This window comes from Anticarsia gemmatalis, chromosome 23 (genome assembly GCF_050436995.1).
Source record: "Anticarsia gemmatalis isolate Benzon Research Colony breed Stoneville strain chromosome 23, ilAntGemm2 primary, whole genome shotgun sequence".
Taxonomy (NCBI): Eukaryota; Metazoa; Arthropoda; class Insecta; order Lepidoptera; family Erebidae; genus Anticarsia; species Anticarsia gemmatalis.
Genome location: NC_134767.1, coordinates 1962879 through 1983260, shown reverse-complemented (window position 1 = coordinate 1983260; position 20382 = coordinate 1962879). Strand labels below are relative to the sequence as shown.

Here is a 20382-nt window from a genome sequence, read left to right as displayed (position 1 = left end):
AAGAAAACAAGCGTCAACATACTCTAACATATGGAAGTACTTCGTTATTAGAAAAGGATAGCACTATAAAGTTCCTATATTCCTGCCCTTTCCTATTGATAAAACTAGGATTGTTTAAGCCCTTCATTTCATAGCTAGTGTTGGTTGACGACAATTACGTAAGCAACCATTGACGCAATGAATCCATAGATGGATACATTCTTTATAATAATTAAAAAGAACTTAACTGAGCTTAGGTTATGTCCAATAAAATTGTAATTAAAGTACTTCTATGGTCCTACCCCTATGGGAAGAAGGCGTGATTTTATGTATGTATGTAAAAGTGTTTTGATTGGAGACACTACTTGGAGTAGTAGTTAGTCCCAATCACATCACCAAGGCCAGGCCTTTAACTCATCACTAGCAACCCGCGCAACTTCGCTTGCGTCACCTAAGAGAATGGGTCAAAATTTTCCCCGTTTTTCGTTGCTGCTCAGCTCCTAACGACCGTAGCGTGATGTTATATAGCCTTCCTCGATAAATAAGCTATCTAACACTGAAAGAATTTTTCAAATCGGACCAGTAGTTCCCGAGATTAGCGCGTTCAAACAAACAAACAAACAAACAAACTCTTCAGCTTTATAATATTAGTATAGATGCTGGCCAAGTGCAGGTTGAAAACTTTGAATATTTAGCGGATATTTATCTATTCTAAACGTAGAGTTTAGACTAGATATTGAATAGATAAACTACCGCTAAATGTACCTCAGAAACCGGGGCTTAAAGAACTTGTTATATCTGCAAGATTTATATACGAAGTTTTCCTTCAATGTTAGAAGCAAGTGACCGCTAAAACAAGTGATGATTATGTGTATTTACTATCTTATTAATATATTAAATGTTTGTAGGTATGGATGAAAGGATATACTTCTATGTTTGTTAATCTTTCACGAAAAAACTACCCAGATAGCTTATAATCTATGTATATAACTTTTTACTCCGCAAATCTTTTCAAGGCGGACGAAGTCGTGGGGCAAGCTAGTACACACATTTATTTCATAATCAATGGTGTTGTAGCTTAGGTTTGAGCTCACAAACACTTTTGTGGGAGGCATATGGGATATGAAAATTAAATTCATTTTTTAAGGAATGTAAAAGTATATTTTCTTTTTTTTAATCTCATGCTTTTTTTCAGTTTTTTATTACATTAATGTGCAATAAGTTAAGCAATCAGTCTGCCGTATTTAATATTAAGTACAACTATAATTTTAAAACAACATTGACCTATTATCACGCCTTTAACTCGAAAGGATACGCAGGTTAAAACATGGTGTTAAAATTTAACAATTATTACAAAAGGCACATGTTTTTTGCTTCTTCTAGAATCTAAACTTAGGTACAGCCAAATACAAAAATCACTGAACGAGTAAATATTTCTAACCCCTATTTACTGCTTTTTTTTATATACTACTCCCGCAATAATAATTGCTCTTGTGTCGCGGGTACTTTTACAAACATACAAACAACTGACACAAAGTACAACCAGACCCGAAACAACTAATTTTGGATCGCACAAATATTTGTCCCGTGTGGGAATCGAGCCCACAACCAATGTATGGCCCACGATGCAATGGTAGTGGCTTGGTGACCACCGTAACCACTGCACTACGGAGGCCGTTGGCCGACCGTTTTGTGTCTATATAACATAATATAATAGGTAGTTATAAGAATGACATGGTAACAAGTGATTCATTGAACAGGATACATGTTAATGAGTACTTGAACAAGGTCATTTATATTTGCTTCGAATTGACTATTTAACTTCTTATGAGTAGTCCCGGTGTGTCAGAAACTTTAATTTGTTCAGAAATTTTTTGTACCCGACTGTACATATTTGGTACAAATTGGCAAAAGTATTTACAAAAATTATACAATTTTGTACAAAAATATAAAATTATAAACAATAAATTAAAACTTAAATTAAACATTCAACAATTATTATTTATAAAAAAGTTTTAAATACGTAACATTTGGTATCAGGATTTTAAGCAAATTCCAATTTGACAAATTGAAAAATATTCAAACATGTTTAATTTAAATTTTGATAATTTCCTTTGCTTAATAAACTATAACTTTTGAAGTTAAAAAAATGTTAAATCTTTTCCTAGATATCACTTCGTACACTTAACATTTGCTAATAAATTTCTTCTAAAAATAGGGCAAGAAGGCACGGTGACTTTGAAATAGGGCAAGATTGCCACTCCACTAAAAGGCTTAAACCTACTATGTATGGAATGGCACAAAACACTTCAATCACAACAAAACTCTTAAATATTAAGAGATCACTTTTAAATGCAGTTAAAAATTGTTCATTTCTGCTAAATGTCAAAGGAAATTAATTTAGTCCGTTTTTCTTCTGTCCGAGTCAATTACTGATTGGATCCAATCGAGATAGTCAATCACTTTAGTGTAAACGCCGGGGGAGTTTTTCGTTCCGCAGCGGCTGTTACCGCCGCTGGTCACGCCCCATAGTTCGACAGTATCTTGCACTCTGGTCAGAGGACCGCCGGAGTCTCCTCTACAAGTGTCAATGCCCTCTTCGCCTCCCGCGCAGATCACACTTTCAGGCAGAGTAATATGTTTGTACGAAGCCTGGCAGTCTTTTCTGGTCCACAGAGGGAGAGGAACAATTTTCTTCACGTGACTGTAGACACCTTTTTGGGGGATTTCTCCCCAACCTGATGCGAAGAAGGTTGTGTGGCTCTCAAGAACTCCGCTTGGTAGTGAGATAGGACGAATAAAATCTGCAAAGAACGAAATTTATTAATAACGTTTATCAAGTGTACGAAAGATAGAACAGGAAAGATAAAGAAATAACCTAGTAATAGATTTGAGTCATTCACAATCTGTAAGACATTATCTAGGGACTTCACATGGAAATATTACGTCACGTTATATTGAGATGTAAGCGGAAAAATATTAAAAAATACATACCGGTATAAGGAGCGTCTTTGGCTAGTCTAAGGATCGCAATATCGTGTTCTTTGCCGTCATATTCTGGATGAACGATGATTTCTTCAACTTCAATTTTTACTACTGGATCAGCGCACACGCCTTGCACACAATCCACCTTCGAATATAGATCGTATTCGCCTAAACGGGCGACTAAACTGTAAAGAAAGGAACAGAAATTAGTCTCATTTCTGCAGAAATTTTGAAATATTGTATTTCTGAAGTGCATTTTTGAGTATGCAGTTGTTTAAATATGATTCTTACCGATTAAATCGAGGGTGTTTAATGCAATGTGCGGCGGTGATGATGTGTCGCTCGTCGATCAAAGAGCCCGCACATCTGACGTCAATGAGATGTTCCCCGCGGTAGTATTCAATATAAACCAGCCAGGGATTGTGGTGAACGAGGTTAGTACTCGCTTCCACGCCACTTTTGCTGACGTCTGTAACAAGGAAAAAGGAATTTAATAAAATATGCATCTTATTATTTCTTCTAGTTTTGAAATAATATGTATACATATTACATTAATACTTAGACAAGGCTAAACCAGGTCTTTGACTTAATATTTGTTTTAGTTATATATAATATATTCAATAGTATATCAGAGCTACGTGACATAAAACTAGCCCTAAAAATAATCTGGGGGGCAATCACGTATACCAATAGACAACGATTTGAAAGCCACTATGCTGTACATGGTTTTCTCCCTTAGATAAGAGTGATTAACACTTTACGTCGAAGCAGCAATGCATTTAATAGTGATCATCAATTTGACATACACTAGTTGTCAACTGAGATACGTGACAAGCTGTACAACGAAACATTAGTATTAATTCACATTTTCCTAAACCTCGAAGCATCAACGGGGTGCGGTTTTAAACCTTTTATCCCCATAACAACGGTAAACGATGTTAAAGCAAGGATGTTTCAAATTGCATCCAAATATAAATAGATTATCCGTAGCGAATTATTTATTGCTGTTTTCCTTGAACAATTAAAGGAGAGGTAAATTGTACGTACAATAACTAAAGGAAAAACGTTCTAACATGATTAAAACTACGTCATATGGCAGGAAATATTATGAAATATTTACTCGGGATTTACAATGTAGGGCCTCAAAGCTTACAGTGGATATTAAATGGTTTGAATCACAGAGTTTTGTACCCAATACGTAATATGACATCGGAAAGGCCGTAGGAAAGAGTTATAGGTACTTTATATTATTTTGTTCGCAATGAGACGGCACTTGGTATTTCCATTTTACGTGTGCGTGGTTTACTAAGAATGTGGCATACCTTTTATGGACAAGTTTGTACTGTATAAAATAAACGGTTGAAGGTAATACAGAGTTTGTTATTTGTATGATATTTTGAATATACCTAATAACGAATATAAATAACGAAATTATAGTGTTTGGGACGGAACTGTACCTATAAACCTATTTATATCTTGAGATGTATAAAGTTATTTAAGATTATAGCTTGATTACCATGGTATAAGTTTGAATTTGTGTGGAACCTGGGTGACTGTGTACTTAATATGTTCGAAAATGTCTTAATAACTGATCATTTTATAGATAGACATAAAATAAATCTTTTGATATTTCTCATAAATATCACGCAATAAATTGTGACTTGTTTAAAGTCCTAACATCTAAAAGCACATTACTTTCTTTATAAAGACAAAATATATTTATGAAAACGTGCAAATGAATTCATAATACAATCCGTTACTTAACAGTTTTATAAATAAAAAACAGAGAGTTCAAAGACCTCACAATTAACAAAAAACCTTGAATGATAAGTCTTCAATCGTGTATTATATTATATAACGACGATTGGTACAAGGACAAATGTAAATTAATAATACATAGAAAAACAACTTATACGCTCATTCATAAATTATTTCTTGTATATTTCATTCAAATTTAAAATACTAATACATTTGCATCAAATAAATAATTGATCAAGTTTAATCAAGTCAATTAACGAAGCAAATAATTAATTTTATTGTTCATTAAATCAAATTATTAATCAATTGTAATTTTTAGTTTTGGCCAGCGTGGCAGACTCAAGACCAAACCCCCTTCCTCGCTTGGGCAAAAATCCTTGCCCAGCAGTGGGATAGTTAAAGATCAAATAAATCATTGATTTAACATAAAATACATTTATCGTCAGGTGCAATTCGAAAACTGTTCAAGCAATTGGCCGAAACGTCAAGCAAATAAGAGTAAATAAAGTTTAAATGATTTTATTCTTGCATTGTATTAGATAATCTTATAAGATTAGTCATCTTATTGTGTCATAAGAGTTTATTCAGATTCCTTATAATATTGCATCATCATTTACCTGATCTAAACTTTTTAATATTACGACATAAGCAATTTGATACATTTTTGAAAAAAAAGCTTTGCTTTTATAAATTAAGAACTAATGCTTAATGTTTTATTCGTTTTGGGTTTATTTAATTTTTAACGAATATTAATTCAATTATATTCTTTATATGATCTTATTTAATTACATAAAACAGGTGTTCTCTGGTGTCATTTAGACGTTTTTTCTGCCTTATCTATTATTTTTTAAATTGTTTAAGGTATATTATAAAATGATTTTAAATGATTCTCACCATTTCTCCACCATCTAAACTCAACACTGCACACTCCATTGGCAAAGAAGCCCAACACAACACAAATAATCACAAAATGATGCATATTTAAAACTTTTTCTCTTCGCTTTCTTTAGGAACGTTGAATCCTGACCTTATAAAGGTTTTAAGGATGAGATTGGCGGTACAACTGCAAGGTAACCTTGCTTTAGTTGACCGTTCAATCCGAAGCGCAAGTTGCGACTGGTTGCCTACAACCAGTCCATTCATACTTTAACTCCATTGACATTTTCCTGATGGCTATAACCCGACCAAATTGAAAATACTCGATGGTGAATATTTTGTAAGGGACTTGTGTCTGTTTTTTTTATAGGTTTTTATGGATTCCCCAGTTTTGTTTACGTCGCACACAAATGTATTTTATGTGTGTAAAGGGTTTCATATATGACCGCGCGCTCGATTGGAATGTGTCAAGCAGGCTGTGGGATTTTATTGGGAAGGCCCGTAGCAGGGAGCCGTGTGCAGTAAGTAGTTTTAAATCACTTTTTGAAATGATTTTAACGCTTGTTTTTTAACTGCTGTAAATGATATGTTCCTATAATTTTCCTTCAAGAATATTGATGTGATTCACCGAAATACTTAGTATAAGACCCGTAATTTATTTAGCATTAATATGATTTGTTTATTATTTATTCACCTTGTAGTTTTTGTTTGCAAAGGACTAGCAGTTTGTACTAAATTAATGTTATTCTTTGTAAGTATCTTACCTCTGTTGTAATTTCTTTGATCCAAATGATAGTGAGGTCTCAGATTCAAAGCCTGGGTCGGGCCAAAAGGTCATTTTTGAGTTTCTCTGAATTCGGTTTCGGGTTCATTCCTGGGTCGGGCCAAAAATTCATTTCTGAGTTTTTCTGTTAAGATTAGCCGAAGTTAAGAAGTTGAGGTATTAGACTTCTGTGCCTCAGAGAACACTAGGCATGAGACCGATATATCAAAACGAATCTGAAATCAGTTTGCAATCAGAAATCGTATCGTATCGATATTCCAATATGAGCAAACCGTTTTTAGAAAACAACCATACAACGATAACGCTCACAATCGAATCCGAACCGAACCAAACCGTGCAACCTGCCAACCAAATTACCAAACTAAAATTGTATGTAAAAGCCAAAATAAAGTTTACATTTTAGTTTTCGATAGATTTCATATTCGTTCGTTCTTTATCACTCTGCCATATGACTACGTAAGTTAGAATGAGAAAGAGCGAATTTCATTTCCTTTTCTTTCTAACTTAGCGAGCCGTTGCAAGAGTAAAAGAGATGAAGCGAATTTTTGACAAGCAAGCGAATCGTAATGGATTTCGGCGGTTCTATGAATTGCAGATTGAGTAGAATTTTCAAACAAAAAACAAAACTTTTTGTTAGTCCCAAGCCTAATAAAGCATGAGGAAAAATCATCATATTTACAACTCAAATAATTGACTTTTAAAAAAGTGACAACCGACTTCAATCAAAATAAGAAACAAACAGAAATACAATAAGAGTTCGTTTGTTTGCGTTATTCGTTTGAAACTATCTTGACTCGCACACATGTACTTCAGAAATCGATTTCTAAAATCGGTTTTTGAAATCGTTTTTAAAATCTGAAATCGGTTGTGTATCAGATTGCGTAAAAATCTGAAAACGCCCATGCCTAGAGAACACGTAAAGCCGTCGGCCCTGCGCCTTACCTTTTACTGGTCGTACCGGTTAAGCCGTCCCACCGGGCAATGAGTGTTACCGAATGGAGAGTGTACCTGTGTATTGTGCACACACTTGGACACTATGAGCAAAGTTCTACACAGTTGGCCGGTTTCAATTCGCCGTAGCCAAATATCGGCCAGCAGCACATAATACAAAAAACAAGGTAAATAATTCGTTATTAATAAAATAAAACATGTTTGTCACTTAATAAGGTATAGGTGGTTTTCTAAGTGACAAGGTTAAGTTTTATAATAATAATTTTTGACGTGAAATTGCCTTAGTAAACCGCAATTATTATGATACACTTTTTTTCTTTTCCCTTGATACCCCTTCCCTTAGATGTTATATAAGTGTGTATTTAAAAGTATATAAGTATGTTTATCAGTTATTTGGTTACCATAGACTGCTTAGTTAGGAAGCAAATGTGCGAGTTGTCCAATGATATTTATTACACTTTTTATGAAAATTCCCAGTAAATATTCTCTGAATAAATGATAAACAATATGAAGACAATGGCGTCGTGCATTTGACTGTCTCCTTAGGACAATAATCAATTGTCCTCAATAAAATTGATTTCAACTTACCGTGTGGTTACAGTTAATTTAATGTGTAATTAGGTCAAATTTATTGAGTAGCACATAGCAGCTGGATTATTTACCAACACCACAGAGGAAATTAATTAATTAATTAATATGTTAGTTTCATTGTCACGGTTAAACTTGGGATAAGTATGTTTATATGATTTTTAAATACTTTACAAATGTAGTCATATTTTTTTGTATATAAATAGATATTTTGAATGTATTTTTTTCGGTTAATATTCGCCGAAAGGACAGTGACATATTTGTAAATTCTAAAGGCGGGGCTACGCTAGAGAAGCCGAGCACGGGCCAAGCACAAATTTATTTTAGAAGCATAGTTGTTTAAGCCTCCTATGCTAACACTTCAGTCTACACTACATACTTAGTTATTAGACTACAACAACTATCAAAACACTAATTTGTACTCAGACAGTAGCGTGAACCCACCTTAAGAAATAGTCATTAATATATCAAAATGATTTTTCACATCTCAAATAGGATTCAAAATACACTTTACTATAAAAAAAAATTTAAACCTATACTGTCTCCTAGTCGGGCAAAGGTATCCCCAAACTCTAATATTCTTGAATATTTTTTTCATTGACCTTGAAACTGAATTCAGGTCCAAAGCATCGACGAAATAAATTGGATAAAATGAAAAACATTTTTGAAATGTTCAAGTATAATATATATTTTAGGTCTCTTTTAAAAAGGCACTTTTAATAATTCTACAATAAATACTAATATAACTAATAGGTACAAACAAATTGAGCATTATTCAAAGACAAATATAATTAGCTACTCATTTAAGCAGCATAGATTTTCACCTAATACATACCTTGTGAGGGTTCCAGCAACTAGGATTCTGTTTAAAAAGACAACTCCCGCACTAAGAATTTCTCTTGTGACGCGGAGACTTTAACAAACATACAAACAACGGACTCAAAGTACTCCCAGACCCGAAACAATTACATGTGTACAGATAATTGTCCCGTGTGGGAATCGAACAAACGACCTCCCGAAACAATGGTAGCAGCGGGATAATCGGTCCCCTGTAATCGAATCGATTAAAATTGTTATGTTTGTTCCCGGTGACTCGGACCCTCATTCCAAAAACTTATAAAAGAGCCTTGTAAGCAAGGTTCCGCTGGAGGAGGTATTCAAAATTTAGAACATGAGTGACATGTTTATGTAGCTGACGGTGGCCTTGTTGAAGTAGTACGTCTAGAGCACTGATTCGAATAGGACCGAAAAGCACCTAGCCTAGTCCACGAAGGGCACCAATGTATGTATTTGGCAGGTGCTATTCGAACGGGTGCTCTAGATGGCCTGTTCGATTCAGTTACTTTATTTTGGAACTTCACATAATTTAATTTTAAACCAGATGAATCGTGCATACCAAGGCTCTCACTAAATTCACTAAATTGTCGTTGGGGTCTTGGACAAAAGACTTTTGACCAGGACGTCACATACATACTATTTTTTCCCAAACTTAGTAATATATAAACTTATAATTAATCATGACTCATATTTTTTTTGTTCGTTTGATTGAATTGAATAAAAAAAATGCTATATGTTTCCCTTTTCCACCTACGTTTAACTAAGCCACGAGCTCCACTTTCTTTAATGTTAAATTATCAAATTATGGGATTTGTAAAAGCATATAGAATACTACATGTAATAATAAAATATCTAAAAACATATAGAATACTCGGATTTTTACACGTCACAGCGGTACACATTTTTTTATTTGTTTTTTTTAAACAGTACAAGCTTACAGTGTTCACGAACGCGCTTATATTAGCTCGGGGAACAAGTTCGCATTCTAGTATGTATGAACTTGTAATAAAATCTCTTTAGCTTCAAGAATCACAAATGACTACACGGTTTATTAGGTTACTGTCAGTGAGCTCGTGAGGTACCCAAATATCGAGCTTTTTTGTGTAGAGAAAAGATTTTATTACAAGTTCATACATATTATAATGCGAAAAGACTTTTTCCCCGACCTATTATGCTAATAGCCCCCTTTACAAACACACACTATCACGCATTAAATAACAATCGCGCGTGAAAGACCACGCGCCGCGCTCATCTGTCAAGTCCGCGAAGAAAATCGCGAGCGAAGACCGCGCTGCTTTCCCGCGCGTAATCCTGTACGCTCCTAAGAACGTGCGATAGAGTGTGTGTGTAAAGGCGGACATTCTAGGTTACACACAACATTTTATAATATACTATACATGATATTTATATGAATTAGTCACCGATATTATTAGTTAGTACGCGCATAGCTTTTGAACAACAGAACTAAATTGGATAATAAATTATGTTTGTGACTGTCGGGAGATGGTTTGTATGGGATCAAAGCTCCCACGAGAATAAAATCAACGGTTAAAAATTGAACTATATCCGGACGTCATCGGGCCAGTCCTCTAGTCTTATAAAATGGTAATTGAAAAATAAAATCACAACGAACTTTGAGACCACTTTTGAAAATAGTCATTTGCACGCCAAGGTCATTAATTCATCATTCTCGCCGAATCGTTTTATGACCGAGTCAATTACTTATTGTCAATCACTGATTGGATCCAATCAAGATAGTCAATCACTTTAGTGTAAACGCCGGGGGAATTCTTCTCTCCACAGCGTGTGGAACCACCGCTGGTCACGCCCCATAGTTCGATAGTATCTTGCACTCTGGTCAGAGGACCGCCGGAGTCTCCTCTGCAAGTGTCAATGCCCTCTTCACCTCCCGCGCAGATCACACTTGGAGGTAGTACGATTTTATTTTCATAAGCCTTTTCACAAGCCTCCCTGGTCCATAGAGGGAGAGGTACAATTTTCTTCACGTGGCTGTAGACACCTTTCAATGGAATTTCACCCCAACCTGTGGCAATGAATGTAGTGTCGCTGTCAAGATGGCCGCTTGGTAGAGAAATGGGGCGAATAAAGTCTGAAAAGAAATTGACTGTTTTAGTATACTCTTACTGTTAACAACGAAATATAAGAGATAATGCAATGATTTAAAATTTATAAGTAATAGAGCGAATCACGTTACTGATCAAATTTACACGTTAGTCACTATATTCTAAGGGAGAAAACAATGTACAGCATACTGACTTTCAAATAGTTGTCAACTGAGATACGTGAAATCCCCCAGATCGGTTCAGTCTTTCTTGAGTTATAAATAGTATTACTCACACGACTTTTTTTATATGTACCTAAATATATTTATCCTAAGTTTTATATTTGTAAGGTGTTTTAAATATAACACAAAGCTGAAGCCTTTTTTTGCACGCTTAAATCTATATAAATTATCTAATAGTCCTTTCGTTCAGGAAGACTAGGCTACTTGACATCACGATATGACTAATAAGAGTCGAGCAGCACGAGCACACTGTTGTGGGCAAACTTTTGTCATATTGACAACTAGCTGACCCGCGCAACTTCGCTTGCGTCACATAAGATAGAATTGGTCAAAATTTTCCCCGTTTTTGTAAAAAAAAATATTGCTACTCTGCTCCTGTTGGTCGTAGCGTGATGATATATTATATAGCCTATAACCTTCCTCCCTAAATGGAATATCTAACACTGAAAGAATTTTTCAAATCGGACCAGTAGTTCCTGAGATTAGCGCGTTCAAACAAACAAACAAACAAACAAACAAACAAACAAACAAACAATCAAACAATCAAACAAACTCTTCAGCTTTATAATATTAGTATAGATAAAAACTTTGTTAGTTATCTATACTAATATTATAAAGCTGAAGAGTTTGTTTGTTTGTTTGAACGCATTAATCTCAAAAACTACTGGTCCGATTTGAAAAATTATAATAATAATAATAATGTCCTCCTAGCCAATATACGGCTACGGCGGTCAGTTTCATTGAAACTGGCCATCTGTGCAGGACTTTGTTTATAGTGTCCAAGTGTGTGCACAATACACAGGTACACTCTCTATTCCATCACTCTCATAGTTTGGTGGGACGGATAACCGACACGACCAGTGAGAGATCAGGCGCAGGACCGACGGCTTTACGTGCTAGGCACGGAGGTCTTCGACCTCAACTTCCTAACTCCGGGCAATCTCTAAGAAATTCTTAACAGAAAATCTCAGAAAAGACTTTTTGGCCCGACCCAGGATTCGAACCCGAGGCCCTCGCACGGCAGCCGCATATACTACCGACCGCGCCACAGAGGCAATCAATTTTATTTCAGTGTTAGATAGCTCATTTATCGAAGAAGGCTATAGGCTATATATCATGACGCTACAACCAATGGGAGCAGAGTACCAGTAAAAAATGTTACAAAAACGGGGAAAAATTTCACCCATTCTCTCTTATGTGACGCAAGCGAAGTTGCGCCGGTCAGCTAGTAAATTTATATTAATTCATATACATACCAGTATAAGGAGCATCTTTGGATAATTTCAGGATAGCAATATCATGTTCCTTTCTCTTTTTGTAATTGGGATGTACGAAGGTTTCCTCTACATCGATTGTCACTGGAGGATCAGCACATACGTTTTGGACACAGTCGACCTCCGAATTCAAGTCGTATTCACCCAAACGAGCGACTAACCTGTAAAGAAAACACCTGTCAATATTTTGTTATCAAATACCCTGTACTGGGCCAGCATGATAAACGTTGCCCAACAGACTTTCGTTTCAAGATGGTTGCTTAGCAGTCGAAAAAATACGACTTTAAAATATAATTATATTTAATAGTGTGTTATTGGCGGAATTAGGCATTCAGCCAGATATGCCACTAAGTTAAACAAAAAAAAAACCTTGCCCAACAAGTGAACAGTAATTAGCTATAAGAAAAACGTTTTAATTCCACTATCAAAATAAAAAAAAAACATACTGAGTTTCATCATCATCATGATATAATGCACTTTCAAGGTCACAAACAACATCATCTTGAATGTTAATAGGTCTCTCTTAGAGAATTTCCCAATGATCCGTCCTTGGTTACCCTTATAGGTGAACAAGTGACGTCACGAATGCTTGAAGGTCGATGATGACGTCAAGCTTGAAAAGCTAGAGTGACGACTTGGACACATATAATGGTCGGCAGAAGAAATGAGGAGAAGATGGGTTGAAGTGGACTTTTGCTCAACAATAGGGTAATATAGGATAGAAGACGGCCCAAAACTAGATGGGAAACTGTAGTGCAAAAAGACATTAGTGAGTGTGAGGTTTCCGAAGACGATGTCCAGGACAGAGCGAAGTGGAGGAGAAAGATCAGGAACGCTTATCCCACTACCATATAGGATTCAGAGCATGGAAGAGAGAGAGAGAGAGAGAGAGAGAGTGAGAGTGAGAGAGAGGAATAGGGAAATATGGGTCAGAAATCAGAAAAAAATAATCAGATTTTGTCAAAATTCTGTCGAGATCCTTACTTTGTGAATCGTGGGTTTTTGATGCAATGTGCGGCGGTGATGATGTGTCGTTTATCGATCAAAGTGCCGGCACATCTGATGTCCATGAGATTTTCCCCGCGGTAGTACTCGATGTAGACCAGCCAGGGATTGTGGTGAACGAGATTCGAACTCGCTTCTACGCCGCTCTTTCGGTCGTCTGTAACAAAAATAAATATAATCGTATAATTCATATATTTTTCTTTATTTTTATTTTTTTTCGTTTGTACATATAAAATTATTATTTAATGTATTAATTTAATGTATGGTTTTAATTATTATTGTTAGAGCCTGTCTAAATATTAATTGTATTATGATTTTTCCCTCTTTCTAATCTCTTTTAATAAAATATAGTTTGACTAAGCTAAACTTTTTAAAGTGAGACTAACCTATATAAAAATAAATTAAGGAAGAGTGCACATTGCTGTCTACCGGGAAAGTTCCCAGAATACTGGCAACATTGCCACGTTGTATGGCAATGCTTATTCTTTGCGCTAAGTCATTGCCAGCATTCTATTCTAAGCTTCTACTAAGTCTGCTTCTGCTGCTTCTGGCTAAGTCTTAAAACAGTAAATGGGTACACTGGCCCCATGCGTCTTATCGCCATATTTTTCTTTTTTTAAAAGACAACTCTCGCACTAAGAACTGCTCTTGTGTCGCAGGGATTTTTACAAACATATTATACAAACAACGGAAACAAAGCACAACCAAACCAGAAACAATTATTTGTGGTTCGCACAAATAATTGTTCCGTGTGGGAATCGAACCCACGACCTCCCGACGCGGTATGGTAGCGGCGTGGTGACCTATTATACCTTTGCGCTACGCAGGCAGTCTAAATAGTATTATAGTAATATAACATACTTTTATTTTTCGAATTTACATAATAAAAAACGCACGGAAGCTTAGCCTGACGCAAGGTTATAAGAACTGAGAGGTCAATGACACGGTTATAAGAAAAAGCGTTTAAATATGTACCTACTAATAAAAAAATAAACAGGACTTCAAGGCCTAAATCCTTACTTCATTTGGGAATAGACACCCACCAGAAGCAAAGTAATGGGGTAAAAAAAGGTTTTCCAATTTTAATGAAAGATTAAAACAAGTTGTGCAAGATATACGTGTAGTTACCTACTATTAAAAACTTTGATTTAAAATTTCAAAAATGTATGAGTCACTGAAGGCGAATATAAGTAGGTACTATTATTTTTGACCGACGGGTGACCTTGAAATTTTTCTCAAGACAACAGTAGGTACAACGTATTTATGTGAAAATTATTCAAGCCCTCTATTAGCTTATAGCAATAATTAAACATTTTACCAAATTAATCCACCTATTTATAAAATTTCATTAACTATATTCGACCAAATGATTTCATTATTTATTTCATTATGTAATTTTGTTGAGACATCTCATCACAGTTGTATGATCTAATATTGCATCACATTACATTTTTCAATGTTGCTGATTAAGTTCCAGATAACTTATCCAGTAGATACTTATCGTGACAAATTGAGGTAAATAGTAAAACTTACGATAAACTGATAAATATTTACAAAAAAATATTTTTTATTTGATTAATTTATTTTTATGGAGATATAAAACTATTAGATTGTTTTTTCGCGTAAAACCATAACATTTTAAAAAAATATATAAAAACACAAAAGAAAATCAATTGTTAAAAAAAACTTGAAACTAATTTGATTGAAAAGGAAAACAAAATTTCTCTACACTCTCTCTCACCTTTACATCAAAATAAAAAAACAAAACCAAAATTGCACCAAAAAATTTTTGCACTCAAAAAAAACAATCAACAAAAATGACAACAATAAAAAAAAAACAATTACCTTTTTTCCACAATCTGAACTGGATACCACCCACTCCGTTAGCGGTAAACGCGAGAAACGCGCACACACACACAAGCGCACACAAACTCATTTTACACATTCACTTTCACTGCACTAACTTTGACAGTCACTTTGACAGTCACTTGAAGCTCGCAAGGACGACCATGCACACGTCTGATCACTCCGAAGTACTGTCACGAACTCGACGATCTGCAACAAATTCATTCATGATTGTTAACTTAAAAAACCTAGGGTTTTCCTTATAGTATTATAATATACAAGCCGACCAGCGCAACTTCGCTCGCGTCACTTGAGCGAGAATAATATTTTTTTTCCAGTTTTTGAAACATTTTTCGTTGCTACTCCGTTCCTAATGTTTGTAGCGCAATGTTATGTAGCCTATAGCCTTCCTCGATAAATGGACTATCTAACAGTAAAATATTTTTTCAATTCGTACTAGCAGTTTCTGAGATTACCGCGTTCAAACAAATAAACAAATAAACAAACAAACTCTTCAGCTTTATAATATTAGTATAGATTATGTTTAACACGTCTGGCGCAGTAACAACAGCCGGGCTCGGATCGTTCAAAGGTTAGGTGAGATGATTGGTGACGTCTGTGCCTCCACTGAAAAAGGTTTTGAGACCGATTTTGTCGTAAATTTGTTAGGAAATCAGTGTGCACTTATATCCCACTTTTGCAATATTTTTAGTGTAATTTAATTCCTTTTGCACATTGCTAATTTTATCATTTTTAAAGATAAATAATATCAGATTTTACGATATAGCATTTTTTCTAAATTTACTCCTGATTTTAGTCCCGATTTTACTCCTTGAGTACGGAAACCCGTAAAGGTAAAATCATTTCTATAAATTGACAAAAATAACTCCTTCAAAATTAACCAATAATACTGTTTATACATTTACTCTTGTTTTATCTATCAGTTAGGCTAGGTATTAAAGTTCGACAAATACACAAACATACATACAAAAATACATGTAACATAAAATCACGCCTTTTTCCAATAGGGATAGGCAGAGACAAACATCGCCACTTGGTACTATCCTTACATATTTCCCTCGCCTCATTCACTTTCATATATATATTTTGTCATACAGAACCGCCGATTATGAGTACTACGCACCGTGACTTAACCTATTTATAAGATATCGCCAATGTGATCTTTGCATGTCTTTCTAGGGTGCCAAAAAGGGTCTCCACCTTGCTGTGGTGGGGGCATGGCACCCTTATGTTGGGTTGTAGTCCCATACTGTGGACGGGTCTACGCTCTGTCGATTCTCGTGTCAAATTTCTCTATAGCTGGTTGGTTGTCGCTGGTCGATAGTGATAAAAAAAGTTCAAATAATTTATTCATTTAGGTCAAATGCTGACACTTATGATACAGAGTGAATTTACCGCCAGTTCGGAAAAATCTGGCAAGAAACTCCTGGCCACTCTTTTTAATCGCCAATGCTGATAGTTAAAGATATAAGTGTTAAAATTAAGTCTCGTTTTTTGAAGAAACTAAAATCAATTGATAGTCAATTCACCTTATTAGGTCTGAATCACTACATCTTTCTGAAGAGGAAGCCACTTTTATTTGACTTATGACGATTCGTAGAATTTTGTACTCAACTCGTTGGCACATCAGTTTGCTTATTGTATAGTAAGTGGTCAAACTAGTGTCAAAGTTGTCCAAGCCGCCCGAAAGCCTTTGACGTGGCTTAACGATTTTTAGTTTGATTTTGTAGTTACCGGATTTTTTTTTTGGCAATTTAAGAATTTTGCCTACTTTTGGTCACTTTAAACAAATTATTGTGCTCATCACACAATTGACCTAATCGGGATACGAATTCGCGTAACGCATGGCGATGACATTATAATACGACAAATGCAAATTAAATTTAGATATCGATGCGATATTAATACGTGTAGTATGATAATTTATATTTTGAAATTTTCATTGAGTTTCAATTTATCATAATATAATATATCTTTATAAATAAGACTCGAAAACGGCTCGATCAATTAGTGTAATTAGAATTGTAACTTTGTCATATTTTCTTATATCATAACAGAATACTACTAAGTTTCAAATGAAGTATAGTCCTAATAGTTTTGGAACTATTCAATGGTTGTCACATACGCACGAATGGACAGATAGACAGACAAACAAATACAGAGACAGACAGACATACAGACATGATGAATTTTTCTTTTGCTTGTTCGGTTTTTCTTGTTCACACACAGTTTACAAGATAAACAAACAAAAAAGCCATGTGGGGCAGCTGGTTACATAATAGTTTTAACAATTATAGAATTATTCTCATTAAATTAAAATTTACGTTGATTATTTCGTATGCCACTGATCATAATTATACAAATAACTAATAAATGAAACAATTTATTAATATAAATATAATTAAATAAATGACAAATATAAGAAAATAAAAAATCTATGTGGTTAGTGGTCAAACTAGTGTCAAAGTTGTTCAAGGCACCCGAAAGCCTTTGATAGGTTAACGACTGTTATCTCAATTGATAACAACCGGGCCCGATATTTGACGTGTCCTCCGAAGCACGAAGAGCTTAAAACCACTTATGGAGCCATGCCTACCACCCATCTTGAAAATATCCGCGTCACGGTAATTAAAAACTCAAAGATTGTTCACTGGAGAGTTCCTCACACATAAACATAGATTTTTTTTTGTTTTTTTTAAGTAAATAAAATAGAAGTTCAAAAATAATACCTTTTTATCACCATTAATTTCACTTCAATCCGTATTTATCAATTCACTGAAGCACTTTTTGATCAAATATTTGAAGCGCTATTTGATCATTTTTTAAAGTACGAGACGCAATATTTTTGTGTCACGACACTGAACTGTTTCCGTTCGAAGCGCGATAGTTACTGATCGTTTTTCTTCATGTTCTCTGCATATGAATACGACCGCAAAATGTGACTCACCAATAAATAACCTCTAAATATCTTATATAACAGATTTGTCCCATGATTCATAGTTTACAGGTAAACCTGAATATTTTACAGGAATCCATAGGGGCAATGGAAATTTCATGAAAATAAGCTTCAGCCTATGAAATAAAATATATGAAACATAGAGTGCATTTATAAAATACGTTAGGTACACAGACTCGTTTTTTTCTCGCTAAGTTAATATTTGTTTCTCGCGTTTAGACGTTCTAAGAAACGATCCAATTATATACATAAGTGTTTTTTTTAATATATTGTAACTTATGTAAAAGTCATTAAATGTGAATAAGCATAAAAAACACAATGGTAAAAAAAATTGTACATGTAAGGAAACTGGTTTAAATATTTATGATATACTTCTCCGAAGAAAACTTGCTGACATTTTTAAAAACAACTTTAATTGGCTTCCAAATGTTTTTATTAATTATCTAATTAAATAAGAATTGAAATCAGTAGAGTGCAGTACTGTGAATGAAGCAAGGGAAGTTTGTAAGGATCGTTTTAAGTGACGTTCTTTGATCTCTGCCTACCCCTATGCGTAAAGGCTTGGATTTATGTATTTAGGTATTTATGTTATATACTATATATTATATAGCATCTGTAAAATCCAGGAAATTATGTTTAAAACCAAATTTAAAGTAAATTTTCGATTTAGGAAAACCTAGTGACGCATCAATGTTGTGAGCAATCATGAAGTCACAGTAAGTTGCGCTTGCAACGTGACGTCACATTCACTACCGCGTCGGTTCTATTCGGACACATTGTAACTGTGGAATATCTTAGACTAGCTGACCCGCGAATATTTAACATTGTTCTGCCTTATTTAACTTAAATGCACGCAAAAATTTTAAATAAAAGTATTAGGTCGAGGAAAAAGTCCTTTCGCATTATAGTATGTATGAACTTGTAATAAAATATTTTCTCTACACAAAAAAGTTCGACATTTGGGTACCTCACGAGCTCACTGAAAGAAACCTAATGAACTGTGTACTCATTTGTGATTCTTGAAGTCAATGAGATTTTATTACAAGTTTATACATACTATAATGCGAAAAGACTTTTTCCCCGACCTAATATTTACATAAATTCAAAACGTTAAGTAAAATCTAGAAAGAAAAACCCCAAACAGTAGGTATAGTAAAAAATATAAGATAATCAATATGGCTTACCAATCAATAACTTCTACGAAGCGTAAAAATATTCACTGCTTTGCAATCGAGTCATCGAGTTTTTGTTTATATAACAAAGTTATAATAATTATATATGCGTACATAATAATACTAGCTGACCCGCGCAACTTCGCTTGCGTCACATAAGAGAGAATATTATAATGGGTCATAATTTTCCCCGTTTTTGTAACATATTTTACTGGTACTCTGCTCCTATTGGTCGTAGCGTGATGATATATAGCCTATAGCCTTCCTCGATAAATGGGCTATCTAACACTGGAGAGTAGAATTTTTCAAATCGGACCAGTAGTTCTTGAGATTAGCGCGTTCAAACAAACAAACGAACAAACGAACAAACTCTTCAGCTTTATAATATTAAGTATAGATTATTAGAAAAAAGGCAGACGTTTATGAAGATTGATGTAAAAGCAAAAAAAAAAGTATACCTGAAGGTCAATTTGAACAATCCGATAAGGAAATGAACTTTATAAAATATAAATCAATTCATTTGTTCAGATTATTTACTATTGGAAACATCGTGTATCGAGACTTTGACATTTAAATTATACTGCAAAAATAGTTCTATGACAGCCGCTAGAGGCGCTGAACAATTGTTATACATTTTTTTTCGATAGTTAGCTGGCTGTCGGTAGTTGATTTTGAAGCACTTACCTAAAACACTGCAGTCGATCACAATTTCATGTAGAATGACAATAGATGATTCATTTATTTTTACTTGTAGGTACATTGATGATACATTTAGAATCCCAATCCCAACCACCCTAAGAGAAACTTGGGATTTTCCCAGTCATTACTTATGATCTAAAAGTATTTACAAGCTCAATTAGATACCCAAATAAAGCATTGTTTGTTTGTCGTATGGTTAGTGGTCAACCTCGTGTCGAAGTCGTTCAAGCCGCCCGGGAGGCCTTTGACATGGCTTAACGACTGTTATCTAAGTAGACAACAGCCGGGACCGACTTTTTACGTGCCCTCCGAAGCACGAAGACGCCCAGTTCAAATACCACTATGCG

The 20382-nt window shown here is 34.7% G+C and overlaps 1 protein-coding gene across 1 annotated transcript; it reads right to left on the bottom strand.

The window, feature by feature from the left end:
* Positions 1-1124: 1124 nt before the first annotated feature.
* LOC142982971 (uncharacterized) lies at positions 1125-18189 on the bottom strand. The gene is made up of 9 exons (XM_076129726.1): positions 17938-18189; positions 15188-15397; positions 13322-13499; positions 12320-12498; positions 10481-10868; positions 3792-3799; positions 3256-3433; positions 2974-3149; positions 1125-2783 (listed from the first exon to the last, which is right to left on the bottom strand). Exons 2-9 carry the CDS (start codon positions 15285-15287, stop codon positions 2380-2382), a joined length of 1611 nt encoding a protein of 536 aa, XP_075985841.1. The 5' UTR covers positions 15288-15397; positions 17938-18189; the 3' UTR covers positions 1125-2379.
* Between the last annotated feature and the right edge of the window lie 2193 nt (positions 18190-20382).

Coding starts and splice junctions, on each gene's coding strand:
- LOC142982971 (XM_076129726.1), bottom strand. CDS start 15,287: ATGTGTAAAATGAGTTTGTGTGCGCTTGTGTGTGTGTGCGCGTTTCTC. Junction 13,500..15,187: donor GTTCAGATTGTGGAAAAAAG/GTAATTGTTTTT, acceptor TTTTTGTTACAG/ACGACCGAAAGAGCGGCGTA. Junction 12,499..13,321: donor AAAAACCCACGATTCACAAA/GTAAGGATCTCG, acceptor TTTTCTTTACAG/GTTAGTCGCTCGTTTGGGTG.